Source organism: Phocoena phocoena, chromosome 1 (assembly GCF_963924675.1).
Source record: "Phocoena phocoena chromosome 1, mPhoPho1.1, whole genome shotgun sequence".
NCBI classification, from domain to species: domain Eukaryota; kingdom Metazoa; phylum Chordata; class Mammalia; order Artiodactyla; family Phocoenidae; genus Phocoena; species Phocoena phocoena.
The window spans coordinates 46,104,971-46,120,668 of NC_089219.1; the positions used below are offsets into that span (position 1 = coordinate 46,104,971).

Below are 15,698 nucleotides of genomic sequence, written 5' to 3' on the forward strand. Positions count from 1 at the left end.
ATGGGCTCCAGGCTAGACATTTACAACTAGCCTCCTGTTCACACTTCCTGGGGTGAGAAGAAGATGGGCTCCAGGCCGGACATTCATTCCCAACCCCCTGTTTACATTTCCTGAAGCAAGAGACAAATGGGCTCCAGGACTACATATTTATGACTGGACTCCTGTCTATATATATATATTTTTTTTTCGGTACGCGGGCCTCTCACTGTTGTGGCCTCTCCCGTTGCGGAGCACAGGCTCCGGACGTGCAGGCTCAGCGGCCATGTCTCACGGGCCCAGCCGCTCCGCGGCATGTGGGATCTTTCCGGACCGGGGCACGAACCCGTGTCCCCTGTGTCGGCAGGCAGACTCTCAACCACTGTGCCACCAGGGAAGCCCTCCCGTCTATATTTTGAGATCTGCACCTTGATATAAAAACCAGCAACAGAAATAGGGTAAATAACCGGATTTTGGACATTTTTATGTCAGGGACAGAGAGGGGCTAAACCCTGTTAAAAGGTCAAGAGGTCATACATTTCCCATCCTTGGGGCAATGGAAACATTGCACATGCACAGAAATGCTCCTTGGGGGTCAAAAAGGAGGGAGCACCACCCCATAATATGTGATGTTAAGGCTGTCCCATAGGCCTCTGGGCTGGAATCCATTTTGGAAAAAAGTTGCGCATGCATGTTGGGGAGGACCCTAGGGCAGGGCAGGTATGGAAAAAGAAACAAGATGATTGGCCAAATGTAAACAAAGACCCGGAAGAACTGCCCTGTATGAATGACTTAACTGCTTCTTTACTACGCTCCTCATTAGAGAGGATGCCCACACCCTTTCTCTCCAGGTGTGCATCTCTGCCTTGCTTCTGTCTTAACTGAACAAACTGTTTCTCTGTGTGCTCTCGCACTTGTTGTTGTGCTATGTCTCCGATGATAAACTTTGACTGGTTTTTACAGTTTTGCCTCCGTGAGAAATGCATTTTTCACTGGGGGCAAGAGCCAGGGGGCGTGGTGGCCAGGATTCCTGGTTTTCATCCAGGCTACCCAGGTTCAATTCCTGGGCCGGGAATTAAGATCTCGCTTCACGCCACCACTCACTTCCGCCTCTCTGAGCTCAAGACCAGGGTGATGAGCAGTAGTGGGGGGTGAGAAGTGATTGGATTCTTCTGTCTCGGAGGTAGGGCCAATAGGATGTGGGTGTGACAGAGGAAATGAGGATGTCGGCTAGGGTATCCCGATGGTGGAAGGATGGGTTTGACACGGAGGAACAGGAAAGGGAGGAGGATGCAGTATAGGGGTGAACGTGCGCATAGCATTTAGCGTTTTACCTCCAGCTACGTGTCAGTGCTTACTTGCCTCTGGGCCTTTGCACACACTGGTCTCTTTGCCTGAACTGCTTTTCCTGCCCTGACAGAACTCCAGCTGGCTTCTCAAGAATCCCTCCTGTGAATCTGTCCCTTCGTTCCTCCCCCTCCACCCCAGTCTCTCCCTCTGCTTTGCAGGTCTGCTTTGTGCACCTGCTGGACCTCAGGCATATCTCAGAGCCTTTACCATATTGTGCCGCAGAAGACAGGACCAAGCGCCATCACATTGAAAACCCGTGTTCATCAGACACCGCATACCTCAGCGTCCTGCACGTAGCAGGCGCTCAAGAAAAGAGGGAGGTGGGGCCTGGCTTGAACCCTGGCTCTGCTATTTATAGGTTCTGTGATCTTGGGCCATTACTGATGCAGAGCCTCAGTTTCTGCATCGGTCAAATGGGTGTGATGTTTCCCCTCCCTGCAGCAGCTCTTAGGATCTTGCGAGGACCCCGAATTCTGCAGACCGGAAGAAAACCGTGGTTATCGCGTCCTCTGCTGGAAGATGGCAGACTCCGCAAGCGCTCCTCCCCCCCCCCACCCCTGCTTTGCAGGGAAGGAAGCAGAAGTCAGAGGCAGGTGCGACGTGAGCGGGACCAGTGGACAACCCAATACTTCCAATGCCCGGTACTCACGTGTCCCCACTTAAGCCTCACCGCGGCTCTGTGGAAGAGGTTAGACTAGACCCATTTTACCGAGCACCTACTTGTCCCAGAGCTTCTTACTCGTTGCCACTTTCCCCCTACCCCCCTCTTTTAAGGAGAGAAAAGGTGGAAAGGAGGTCGGGTCGTGGTGAGGAAAGAAAAGATGGGGAGACACGGAGAATGATCGGGTGACCCGGAGGACTCTCAGGAAGCCCTAAGGACCAGATCCGATCCATCCACAATGGAGCTGGGACTGTGTGGATCCCGGTCACCGCTCAGCCCCCGATTCAGTTTGGGGGAGATCTTTGGGGAAATCTCCCCGGGCTCGGTTTCCTCGCCTGTGAAATAGGCACGATAACCTCTTCCCTGCGCCCCTCGCGGGGCTGCGGGTTTCAGGCATGACCTACGGGGGTGTGAAAGCACCTCGCCAAGCGCGTGCTACGATGGCCACCAGGGGGCGCGAGAGGCTCCTGCTGGACCGCGACCCCGCAGATCCAATCCCGCTGTGGGCCGGGGCTTCAGGACCAGACAGGCAGGCTGAGGCCCCTCTGGGCCCCGGTCTCCTTTTCTGGGAGGGGCACGTAGCCTGCCTTCTCTGAGCCTGTATAAGATGATTATAATAGTATTTCCTTGGACGGTCCTGCCCTGTAAATAATCCCAGATTACAAAGCATTTTTCCCTCCATCATGTCACCTCCCTCTACAACCCCTGGGAGGTGGCCTAATACCACCTTCAATCACTGATGACAAGACTCAAGCCCAGAGCGGAGCCACCAGGCCAAGGTCACCCCGGGAAACAAACATGGATGTCACCTGGTGCCTCTCAGCCCTTCTCTGACCGCTTAGCAGCCTCTCGCTGGGAGGGTCCCCCAAGCTCTGCCCCACTCCGCAAAGTGTAAGCGCTGGGTCTGAGGGCTGGTGAAGGAGAAACAGCTTCACAATGAAACCCCAAGGCACTGTGGGCAGAGATGCCAGAGGGTATCATGTGAGCACAGGTGTGATGTCGGGAACCAGCACAGCTTGTTTTGGGGAGGAGGGAGAGGGTGACATCAAAAACAGGAAAATCCCCAAACCTATGAAGTCAGGATGCCAAATGAAAGCCTTTTCTCCTGCAGCGGCAATTCAATACCATACAAACAACGTGTTAACATTTTCTTTTAGAGATACTGTTGACCCTCATTTTCCTATAATCCTGTAAGGGAATCTGATTTTTACCCTCATCCTGTCCCCAGGACTGAAATTCCACCATTAGAGTGTCATTCTTAGGATGAAGGTATCTTCCTAGGTTAGGAGGCAAGGAACTTGCTGTCGGCCATTCACACCCTAGAGGGGCATTGCCTCACCACGGCCAGCTCAGAGCCAGCAGGCCTGGCTGGAGCACAGAGTACGGGAAGGGGACAGAGGCACTCAGGGAGACCAGGCCTGGGGATAGACCCAATCCTGTGAGTTGCTATTATTATCCCCATTGTAGAGAGGAGGAAAACTGAGGCATAGGAGGTAACTTGACCAAGACCACACTGCACCATAATAGAGGAACCAGAACCCAAGCCCGGGCAGTCTGTCCAGCCACCAGAGCCTGCACGTTTAACCCTTGTGCTGCAGTTAGGCAGTATCACCCAGTGGCAATATTGTGGACCCATGGCCTCCGGGTTCAAATCCCAGCTGCTCTGCCTTTTCTAGCTGCGTGACCTTGGGCAAGTTACTTGTTCGTGTCTTCATTTGTAAAGCAGGGATAGTAATACCTGCCTCACGGGGTTCCTTAAATGAGTTAATATGTGTCACATGTTTAGAACAGAGCCATGCGTGCAGCCACGGTCAAATAAATAGGGGCCAGATGGGCACATGACCTTGCATAGTCTAGAATTCTTCAGGATTCTAAAATGCCAGCCTGTGGGACCCTGTGGGATCCTCCAGTGGCATTCTGATGTCTTTGGGCTGCAGCATTGTATCTGCTTCCCGTGGCTGGACGGTGCGGGGCCACCTGTCAGCCCAGCTTGGCCCTGAACAGGCAAATGAGGTGATGTCAAAGCCTTGGCTGAGGCCCAGCCCCTGGAACCTCCCCTTCCTTCCCTCGTGTCTCCCTCACTCAGATTCCCACACACTCCGGAGGGCCCAGAGGGAAGGTGAGAGGGAGTGAAGGTGGGAGCACGTGACCACCCAAGCGTAGCTCCTCCAGCCTGGAAAACGGGTGTTCCCGGGGGCTGAGCTGGACCCGAAGGGAGGCTCCCTCCCTCTTTCCTGAAGCCCTGATCTGCAGCGATCCCTGAGCGTCACTCCTCCGGTGTTAGCGTGTGCAGACGGCCGGCTGGTTCATTGGCGCCCCTCTGCGGGTGGTGCACAGGCCAGGCCTGGCCAGGCAGCGATGGCTGATGAGAAGACCTTCCGCATCGGCTTCATCATGCTGGGGCTCTTCCTGCTGGCCCTCGGCACGTTCCTCATGAGCCACGACCGGCCCCAGGTCTACGGCACCTTCTACGCCATGGGCGGTGTCATGGTGATCGGGGGTGTCATCTGGAACATGTGCCAGTGCTACCCCAAGGTAGGTGGTAGTGGGGCCAGGTGGCCTGGGGGCCAGGGCCCAGGAGGGCCTGGGGCTGTGCCTCTGTTCCAGGCATCAATCCCCCATCCTTCAATCATCTTGTTATCCTTTCCCCTTTACCCCTTCTTTTCTTATCTCCATTCTCCCGAGCATCCATCCATCCATCCAACCATCTATCCCTTATCATAGAGATTGATCAGGAGCCCCCTGGATCTGGAGCGCTGAACTAGACACCATGGGGGAGACGCAGTAAAACCCACCACGCAGTCCAGGTGCTTGAAACCAGAGTTTATGAGGGCTTGCTGCCTGCCAAGCACGCCTGCATCCCTGTTGCAGTTCAGTCCTCATCCTGAACTTTTTGGTACCTTTGACGTTCTATTTTACACTAGAGAAGCCCGAGGCTCAGAAAGTGAGGTCCCACAGCTCCTAAGTGTCAGGCTTGGGATCAGAGCTCAGACGTGTGTCACCTAAAGCATAACCCTCCACCCCGGGAGGGCGATCCCTGTGTCCCAGGGCTGCTGAGTTTTCTGGGTGGGTCAGCTGTAACCTTGATGGCCTGGGTTAGGCAGCTCTATCTTTTGAAGTTTTAACGAACTCCTAGCCTAATAAGTGACTTAGTGATGGGAAGAGCACTGGTTTGGGAATCTTGAGTTCTAGTTCTAGCTCTGCTCCAAACTCTCTGTGTGACCTTTATCTTTCTGAACCTTAGTTTCTTTCATCTGCAAAATGAGGCCCCGAGCTCCTATTTCTCCCAGCCTCACAGAGTTATTATGGAGAACAGAAAAGAGATGGGCAGTTTTGTAAACTGTAGAGTGTTATATTTAGGTGAAGCGCTGCCACGCTTACTGTTAGTGATCCTCTCAACAGCCCTGTGAAATGGGCATATCAGGAGTTGTAATCCTTCAGTGCCCAGAGACGTTGAGTGACTTCTCCAAGGTCACAGCAGCTGGTCAGATAGACCCAGGGAGACAAGGAAAGAAGCATGGGTTCTAACTTGGGCTCTGCCTCTAACTACCTGGGAGACTTTGGTCAAGCCCTTTCCCTCTCTGAGCCTCAGCTTCCACATTTGTAGAATATATGAGTCAGGAAGAGGGGGTGGGAAAGCGTGTGCATCTTAAGGGCCTTGCTGGTCCCGCCATCCAGGGCTCCAGTCCCCAGGCAGCCTCACACACTCAGACACCTCCTCGCCTCTTGCCTGGATGGCCGTGCAGGGGTGTGGGAGGAGGGAGGAGAATCCTGGGGGCCTGGGCTCGGCTCTCCCAGTCCTGTCTCCTCTGTGGGAAGCCCCGGGCTGTTAGCGCGTTCATTCAGCACTGAGGCGGTCCCGGCTGGTTTGTGGTCGTTTACCGAGCAGTTTACAGTCAACTCTCCTCCCTCTGTTCAGTGTCCTGAGCAGAGGTCACCGGGAGAAGAGGGCCCTGGGGGACAGCAAGGTGATGGCCGGGGTGGGGTGGGGGGAGTGTCCTTCCTGCCTCTCTCCGTTCACAGAGCTGGCTGTGGGCGGTAGGCAGAGTGACCGGGTGGCAGTGGGGATGAGGGAGTGGCGGGGGGCGGGGGAGGAGGGAATATTGCTGGGTATTAATGAGTAACTGTTGATAGATTCACGTGTTCATGTGCTGTGGAGGTCGCATGGCGGGTCAGAAATGGCACAGGTTTCAGTGCCCACCAGGCCCTGACTCAAATGCCCCTCCCTGTGCCCCACTTCTATGCCCTTGGCAGAGGCTCACCTGGGCCTGTGGAGGAGCCAGTGGGGGCTTGTAGGTGGGGGACCTGGCATCACGCCTGGCCTGGAGCCAATGCGAAGGCAGCGTTCTCAGGACAGGTGTTTGTGGCTTTGGGAGGGTCTCTGGATGTGTGTGCAGGTGTGTGAGCACAGACGTGGGTGTGTGTTTCAGGGACGCAGGCTGTAAGGGCTGGAACACTAAAGGAGGGGAGGGAAGTGTGTCGTAAACCAGGGAGGTGTGCTAGACGAGGGTCCCAGTCTCCCACATTATCTCATTGGAGCCTGGGCCATCGGAGCCCTCAGCAAATGCTGGCACCCATCCTCCCTGCTGGATCCTCCCCTGCCTCAGTGCCTGACGAATGGGAATTTTCTGGATTGAAAAAAATATAAACATAAGGGAATGGAATTAGCCGATTATGATACGGGGGAAGGGGTAGCCAGTACCCATATGAATTAAGCCGTCCCTGTCTTTGGGACCCTGGGGGTCTCATGGAGGAGACAGTTTTCTGCCTGATGGGGAGCGAGTGGGCTTCACAGGGAAGATGAGCTGGGGTTTGTAGGTTAAGTAGAAGTTCACCAGGCAGAAAAGATGGGGAAAGAAATTCCAGGCAGAAGGAACAGCACGAGCAAAGACATGAGGTGAAAGGACAAGGCAAGCGGGTCAGCCTGGCCGCCGGAGGGCGTGGGGAGCGAAGTAAGGCGGAGAGGGAGTGGGGCTCGGGTCCACGGGACCTGGATGCCATGCTGAGGAGTTTGGACCTGACCCTTTAGTGGATGGGATGAGGGACGGCTGTGAGCAGCTTTGCAGTTCGAGGAAGCTATCAGGCTGACATCTGGGAGGAGGAATGTTCAAGCGCAACCAGGCCAGTGGGGGAGGCTCCTTCTCGGTCCAAGGGAAGATGATCATTTCCTAGACTAAGGCAGAACTTGAACCCAAGGCTGTAGGAGCTGAGAAGACATTTCCAGTTCACCAAACATATAGTACCTGTCATGGCTGGGCGTGGCCCTGGTCCTCCCATCCAGCTTATTTTATTGAATTTCTGAAGTAGACTTGGTCACATTTGGTGGTCAGCTGGGCCTCAGGCTTGAGAGGGAAGGAGGAATCGGGGCAAATCTAGCAGGTGGGACTGTCAGGGATGCTGTGCCCATTAGCTGAGATGGGGCAGGGGAACTGGGAGAAGGGGAAGGATTTTCTGGGAAAGCAGGGCCTCTCCCTGTCTGGCTTCTGATTCTGCCTACAAGTCGCCCGCTCCCCACTCCTGCCTGCTCTGCTGGAGCCCAGGACCAGGCCCCTGATGGGTGGTTGATGGATTGGTCCTCTCCATGGGCCTCCCTCCATCCCTCTGTTCCCTCCCTTTGGGGACTGCTCAGAACTCTGCCTGAACACAAATCTGGCTATGTATTCTGCTGAGAACACCTCCAGGGCTCTTACTGCTTCTGGATTAAAGGCTGAGTTTCTTAGCCTGATGCTCTGGGGTCTTTATGATCTGATCTCCCCTCCCCAGCTTCAACTCTGCCTGTCACCCTTTCTTAAAAGAACTTGTGTTGTAAGATTGTCAGGACTTTCCTTCTCCTCCAGGCTTTTCACAGTGACAACGATAATGATGCTGTAGAGTGATAATGATGATGGTGATGGTGATGAAGGCGCTGGTGCTGATGTTGCCGGTGATGACGTAATTATGATGTTGATGGAGATGATGGTGGTAGCGGTGATTATGATGATGGGGAGATGGAGGAAGGGGCAGCTTCTAGGAAATACAGAGTCAGCTGGCAGGTGCAGGACATACTAAGTGGGTGTGGAAGATACCCAGGCCCCTCCCTCATTTCCAGACATCTGGGGGAAGCTTACCCCTCACAGGAGTTCTAAGAACACATCCATCTATCATTCCCTTCTCCCCAGCAGGATTGGGTGCTTTCCTGGTGCAGACAAGTGTCTTTCTCTCACCGTACTCTACGGGAAAGGGAGAAAAGGGGCTGCCATTTATGAACCTGGCATAACACAATAGGGTCTCATCAAATATTTGTTGAACAAATTTTCAGCTGGGGAGAACCAGACTTAGAGAAGTCAGGTAACTTCATCTTCAGTAGCATCAAACTATGATTTACTGAGCAGCTACTGTGTGCCAGGCTCTGTGCTAGGGGACTCCTTATATGTTATCTCATGGAATCCAGGAGACAGGCATTACTAGTACTACTTTTTTAAATTGTAAAATATACATAACATAAAATTTACCATCTTAACCGTTTTTAAGTGAACAGTTCAGTAGTGTGGGCACAACCTCAGCCATCCACTTCTCTGTCCTCCCCACCGCAGCCTCTGTCTGTGCCAAGAAACACATGAACTGCTTCCCACTCACTCACCAGATGCGGATGAAGGGCCTACTCCGGGTCGGGCAAGTGCTGGGCACTGGATGAGGACCCCTGGAAATGACAAGATATGACCTCCCCCAGGGCAGGGGTGTTCGTCTCATTCACTCATGGCTGCCCCCTAGTGCCTAGAAGAGTGCCTGGCACACAGCTGATGCTCCGTGAGTGCTGGGTGAATGAAGAGCCAGCGAGAGCAGGAACCCAGAGGTCCAGCCGGCCACAGGTGCTGGGCCCTGAGCAGGCACCCTCCTGTCAAACGGGGTGGCCTCCCTTGTCAGGCCTCTCTCCTAGGGTATGTGGAGATGTTAGGCCCGTGCTCTGGGGGAGCAGTGACCACGGATGTGTGTGGGCAGCTGCAGAGAAGCCTTCTCCCCTTTGCCTTGCAGATCACCTTCGTACCCGCTGACTCTGACTTCCAAGGCATCCTGTCACCGAAGGCGCTGGGCCTGCTGGAAAATGGGCTCACTGCTGAGATGAAGAGGTGGGTGCCGGGCCCTCTGGGGTGGGGGTGGGGCAGTGGAGGGAGGGGAGGGGCAGTGAGCCCCTCAGGCCAGTCTTCTCCCCTGCCCCAGGCTCTGGCTTTGCCTTCCCACTTACTGAGAACATACTATCAGAAATCGTGGATTGTTTTGACCTCTCAATTCTATGAGGTGAGCTTTATTATTACCATTTCACAGATGAGGAAACTGAGGCTCAGGGACTTTTGTCCTGTCTTACAGTGAAGTAGTGGCAGACCAGAAATCAAAAATAGGTGTGACCCTAAATCCCACACAGCGGTGACTACTACTACTCTAGCAAACAAGAGGCTCATGGCCAAGGCATAGCCCTGGGGCCCTGCTACGTTTTGGCTGGGTGACTTTGGGAAAGCAACCTGCCTCTCTGTCCCATCTGTGAAACAGGGATACTAATAGTACCTTCCTCCTAGGCTTCAGGGAGGGCTAAGTGAGATAATACAGCCGTCCCTCAGTATCTGTAGGGGATGAGTTCCAGACACCCTCTCCCACTACGTACACCAAAATCCGCAGATGCTCAAGTCCCTTGTATAAAATGGCTTAGTATTTGCTTGCAATCTATGTACATCCTCCCATATGCTTTAAATCATCTCTAGGTTACTAATAATATTTAATGCAATGTAAATGCTGTGTCAATATTTGTAGATACAGTGTAAATGCTATGTAAACAGTTGCCAGTGTGTGGCAAATTCAAGTTTTGCTATTTGGAACTTACTGGAACTTTAAAAATATATATATTTTAGATCCACGGTTGGTTGAATCTGCGGATGCGGAACCTGTGATATGGATGGTGGACTTTAATAAGCCAAGTGCTAAGAACAGAGCCTGGGGCATAGCGGGCCCTCTATAAGCCTTTGCCATCATTACTAGGAAGTGCTTCCAAAGCACCAGAGAGCAAGTCAGGCATTTTGTGCCCATTTCTTCTTTCAGTCCTCATAGAAACCCTGTGTAGTAGGGGGGTGGCAGGCCCATTATACAGATGTGGAAGCTGAGGCTCAAGAAGTGCAATCACAAGCCCCAAACCTCACTGGGAGTCAACACCAGACCAGATCTGAGTGGGTGGGTGTGGGGGCCAGCCTCAGGACTGGTCACACAGGGAGAGTTGCTAGAACAGAGCTGGGGCTCAGGCCATCCTGAGCCTGCACTCCTCCCTGCTGCTCCCAGCCCTGGACTGTAGAGAGCAGTGGAGAAAGTGGTGCTTGGAGCCCCAGTACCACCCCCTAGGTCTGCACTACCTGGGCAAGCCAGCTAAGGTGTCTGTGTCTCAGCTTCCTCCAGTATCTCCCAGAGTTACAGGGAGGGTTAGATGAGCTAACTGATAGAGCCCGGCCTGCAAGGAACACTCAGTAGCTGGTTCTTACTGTTGCTCTGTCCTCATCTGAAAAGCGGGAACGACCATTCTGCTTCAAGGTGTCATTCAGAATAAATGGGATGATAAATGTAAAGGCTTCAGGCTCCCGTCTGGAACCCAGCAAACGCTCAGTCAACGCGAGCTGGTCTTCATTTGACAGACGCAGCCTTGGAGTTAACTTTGGAGACGCGGGTGAAAGGAACACTGGACTGAGAGTCTGAGCTCTGCCACTCAACTTAACTTGTTGGGCCTCAGTCTCCTCATCAATGAACTGGGTACAGTAACCACCCGCAGACACTTCTCTGAGATCGGGGGAGAGCCGGTGCATGGAGCAGGTAGGCCAGGGGACGGCACTGACGTCTGTTAATCGAATCTTTGCCCACCTGCCTGTTCTCTCTCCCGTTGTCTGCTGTGACCCCGCCCAGCCCCCGGACCCCCTACGTCAGGCTGTGGGAGGAAGCCGCCTACGACCAGAGCCTGCCGGACTTCAGCCACATGCAGATGAAGGTCATGGGCTACAGTGAAGACCCCCACCCCGTCCTGGCTCCTAAGCCGGGACGGCCACAGCCAGGAGCCAGCGATGGAGGAGAAGGTGGCCCTCGCGACCCTCAGGCCTTGTTGGAAGCCGCCGTGGTCATACACAGGGGCTCGGACCAGGACGAGGGAGAAAGAGACCCAAGTCAGGGCAGGCCCGGGTGAGTGCACGGAGTGCAGGGGCGCTGGGGTGAAGGAGGAGGGGTGTGGCCACTGAGAGGTGGCTGGGGACACCCTGAGAAGCAGCAGGGGTAGCAGACACCTGGGTCTCGGCTTAGGTGGGCCTGAGTTCAAATTCCAGCTCCTCTGCTGTGTAACCTTCAGATGTCCCTCACCTTCCTGAGCCTCAGTTTCCCCACATGGGAGTAATCGGTCCTACCTCAGAGTTGTCTGAATACTCGCCATGAGGGGCCAGGGCAGGGAGCCAGAGGACCTGAGTTCAAATCCAGGCTCTGCCACTGATGTGCTCTGTGACCTCAGTCAGGTCACTCCCTGCCCCACCCTGTCCCCAGCTGTTCATGAACTGGGTTCCTCATTCATCCACGTAGTCACTCATCCACCAGCATTCCTGGGTACCTACTCCCTGCCAGACCTTGACAGCCCCTACCCTGCGGGAGCTCCTCGTCCAATGGGGGAGGCACCCAAGGGAACAGAAGGTGACACCCAGTGTGACAGGGATCGTGGGCCCAGAGGAGACCTCCAAGTGATTGGAGAGGCAGAGGAGTGACCTGGTTTGGATAACATAATAAAGGCCCATTTCTTGAGCACCTACTATGTGCCAGGCCTTGTGCAAAGTGCTTTGCGTTCATTATCTGTTGTAAATCTCAGGGATAAACATAGGAGTGAATGCTGTTATTTCCCCCATTTTACAGAGGAGCGAACTGAGGCCCAGACAGGTGAACTCACCTACCCTGGGCCTTGCAGCTAGTGGGTAGGATTTGGACCTAGGCAGTCTGACTCAGAGCTACCCTCGCCCTTTCCGGCTTTGCCCCTGCAGACCCCGGACCTGTCCCCAGGGCCCTGCACCCTTGGCTTCCTTCCAAGATGACCTGGACGTGGACTCCAGTGAGGGCAGCAGTCCCAACCTGGCACCATCTGAGGGGGTGGAGCCCCGGCCTGCATCCCCGGAGCCCCAGGCTTGCAGGTGCCGGCTGGACCGCTTCCATGACTTTGCCCTCATTGATGCCCCAACGTTGGAGGATGTGCCTCCAGAGAAGCAGCTACAGGTGGCAGCCCTGCCCAGCTCCTGGCAGGGACCCCCGAGGACAAAGCGGGAGGAAGAGGAGGCTTCGAACGCAGGTACAGAGGAGCTGGAAGAGGAAGAGGAAGACTTGTACTACGGGCTTCCCGACAGCCCTGGGGACCCCCTTCCGGACAAGGAACTGGACTTTGAGCCCGATGCCCAGGGCTGACATGGAACTGCTCCCTGGGTTTTAGCCTGGCTCTGGGGCTAACCCCAATGTGACCACACAGGACTTCAATTTCACTATCTGCAAAATGGGGTTAGATGGAGGTTCACAGGAGACAGTGGACCCGAGAGCATTTTGAGAACTGCACAGAAATGCACAGGGAGGAGATGATTACATTACTGGGCCATTGCTGCTCTGATTATTAATAGCTTTTGTAAAGCTCTGAAGGTCAAATATGATTAGTTGAGAAGATCTGTAGCAGCCAGGGCCCTCAAGAGCCCTTTCCGCCTCCCCCCAGAGCTGGCCTCTGAACAGGAACCCTCCTGGGGGCTACCCCCGTGTCCCCGATCTTCTGTGAAGGCCTCTCAGGGTTCTTGTTCCTGTTGCGTCTTTTAGTCCAGCCAGGGGATGGCGTGATTTGTTTTCACTCAGAGCTAACGTCCCCGGCCCACATCCCTCCTGTGTCTCCTGTAGCTCTGGGATCCAACACCCTCCATGAGTGACCTCTGCTGACCTCCCAGCTTTCGCCCTGGTCAGCCCCACCCCACGTTCACCCTGCTGCCCCATGCCCTTGCCAAGCTGTCTCCTCTGCCCGGATGCCCTTTGTCCCCTGTCTGCCGGGCACATTCAGGCTCTTCAAACCACTGCACAGACGTCCCTCTTCTGAAGGCTTTTCCTGATGTCACCGCTTCTGGGCCGAGTTAGTCCTGGCTCCCGTGTGCCACCCCTGGGCCATCTCTGGGCCTTGCGCATTTATCATGGAGCATGGCTGCCTGCTCAAGGTCAGCAGCTTTGCTTTACTCACCTCGATCTCTCCTGTGCCCGGCTGGTGGTCACTGAGCATGTACAGAAGTGACCAGAACCCATGAGCCTTTTGCAGGGAATGATGCCTCCCCCACTTCCCTGAGTCTCAGACTCCTGACTTAACTAATTTGGTTCAGGTGGCATTTACTGAGCATCTACTGTGTGCCAGACGCTAAGCTGGGATCTTTAGGAGGAACGAGACACAAACTGATGACAGTTCTCACCCTCGGAGGGCTCCCAGTCCGCTGAGCCTGGTGTCTTGTAAGTTAGCACAGAGCGCAGAGCAGAAACTGAGGTGGGAACAGAGGACTTAAAAATTGTCACACCAGAGGCAGCAGAGTGACACTCACACAACCGTTGGGGCCATCGAGCGCAGGGACAAACAGCTCCAGCTGCCTGAGCAGCCCCTGGAGGTATCACCATATGGTAGCATCACCGAGTGACGCTTTTCTTAGGCTGATCTCTGCAAAGCCCCTCTGGGCCCCATCAAAGGGATGGTGGCACTACCTCATCCTACGTCCCCACGTTCAGAGCTTGCAGCCTGGGCCTCCTGGGAGGGCTGGCCTTCACCTGGGCTGGGCCTCTGGGTCAGGGTTGGGGTCACGGCCAAGGGAAGGGCACAGCCCTGGGACCCCCTCCCTCTCCTTTCTGGGTCATTGCTACCTCTTGTAGGAAAGCTTCTCCTGTAACAGATGTTCCCTCACGGCGCGTTCCTGCACTCAGCTCACTCACGCAGGGAACGGGTGACTGCATCAGAAAGAACACCAGTGTGAAAGGCTAAAATAAAAAAGTTTTCAGTGTTTAGAGCGGTCACCTTCATTCACCCGCCAATTCTTTTATGTGAACTCCTCCCACGCCCCCAGTCCCCCTCTGGGCAGGATAAACGAGGCATCCAGAGAGTTGAGGGAACTCTCTGGAAAACCAACACCAAACACGGTGGCGTGGCCGGCTGGGACAGCTGTGTGCGTGGAAACTTGGGTGTGGCCCACGCCTAGGCATCACACTGCAGGGCACCCCCAGACCTCAGCAGAGAACCAGGGGGTCTCTGGCTGCCAGGCCCGTCCACAGAGAGAACCCTGTCCCCGGGAGGGCGCAGGGACAGACATGGCCGGGCCAGGCTTCGACCCCCGTCCGGCTCCCCCACTTTCTTGCTGCTTGTTTGGGAGACCACTCGCCTGGCCTGCCCGGGACAGTCCTGGTTTAGGCCCACTGTCCCTGCCTAGTTAGTAGTAGTGCGTCCTTTCACCCTCGAAAGTATCCCCTTGGGACGATAAACTACATGTTCACCCTACTCTGTGACCTTGGGCTTGGACCTCACTTTCCTCTCCTGTGGGAGGGAGGTGATGGGTCTGGGCTTTGCCTTTTGCAGGGTTAGGTGGTGGTGGCGACGGTGAAGGGCGGTGGGGGATCTGATGAGATCCATCTGCTGGTGCCCTGCAGGTGAGGAACACCAGTAGCTTGCCTGTGGTTAATAGTGGGGTTTGTTGCTCATTGCAGTGAGGGGAGAAACCCCATGCGATCTATGAGGTGTCTCTGTAAGAGGGTGTGAGAAAGGACTTATATGGGATTTGAGCTTGTGTGAGGTGACTTGGGGGAGGGTCTGAGGAAGTGGGCTCCAGATTGGATGTTGTTGGGAAGCAGGGCTAATCCATGGTGGGGCATCTTAATCAATCCTATGTAGGAGGCCAAGCTAAGGATGCAATTGGCAAAGAAGCAGCAGTCATGCTCCAGCCAGGAGAGGGTTGTGTGGTCACTGACATAATTTGGACAATGTTCCTGTTTGTTCTGCTCAGCCGTAGCTACCGGTGGTCTGGATGTGTCTTGACCCATCGTGGTCACAGAGTGCCTTGTCTGACGCTGATATTCTGTGAAATTGTTTGACTTCATCAGAAGACCACGGGGCCCAGCTGTGAGGGCCGGGCCGGCTCCTGGCTGTCAGGCTGCTTTTCTGTCTCAGCCTCCCTGCTCCTCTGGGGCCTGCTGGGGACTGTGGGTTGGTGCAGTTGGGGAGCAGAATGTGCTGTGGATTTCGTTTGAAAAGGAGAGTCTGCGGCTACTCTTCTGTTCAGCTCCAACCATCGCAACTCTCCGATTTGCCACCTCCATCGTGCTGTGTTCCCTTGACCTTGCCAACGTTCAGTCCTCTAAGAACCTGGGCCCCTGGGATGGCCCCTCTCTTCATGCAGGTCCCCGGGGGCAGGGGCGGTGCCGCAAGGGCCTGATGGAATGGCCTTGGCAAAACCCTGGGATTCCAGCTCTCAGCCCCAGGCTCCGGATTGGTGTACCATGGCAGAAATTCCTGTTCTTTCCACCCTCCCGTCAGGTCAGAGGGACTTTGGGAAGTTTCCACTCTCTGGGGAGGGATGGCCCCAGCCCTTTACTGGGAAAAGGTGATCCTGGGGGCAGTGAGCTTGGGCTCTGTGATTGCTTGCTGTGACCTTGGGCATGTGGTGACCCTCCCTGGACTTCTGTCCCT

General features: G+C 54.9%; 1 protein-coding gene across 2 annotated transcripts; it reads left to right on the forward strand.

Annotated features, from left to right (window-relative positions):
• Positions 1–4,318: 4,318 nt before the first annotated feature.
• On the forward strand, positions 4,319–12,421 carry BSND (barttin CLCNK type accessory subunit beta). 2 transcript variants are annotated; one of them, XM_065896628.1, is made up of 5 exons: positions 4,346–4,522; positions 8,999–9,093; positions 9,647–9,652; positions 10,901–11,170; positions 12,007–12,421. In XM_065896628.1, the coding sequence occupies exons 1-5, from the start codon at positions 4,346–4,348 to the stop codon at positions 12,419–12,421; spliced, it is 963 nt and encodes a 320-aa protein (XP_065752700.1). The 2 variants fall into 2 exon arrangements, with proteins under 2 accessions (XP_065752709.1, XP_065752700.1); XM_065896637.1 differs by lacking the exon at positions 9,647–9,652 and having other exon boundaries at positions 4,319–4,522.
• The last annotated feature ends 3,277 nt before the right edge of the window (positions 12,422–15,698 follow it).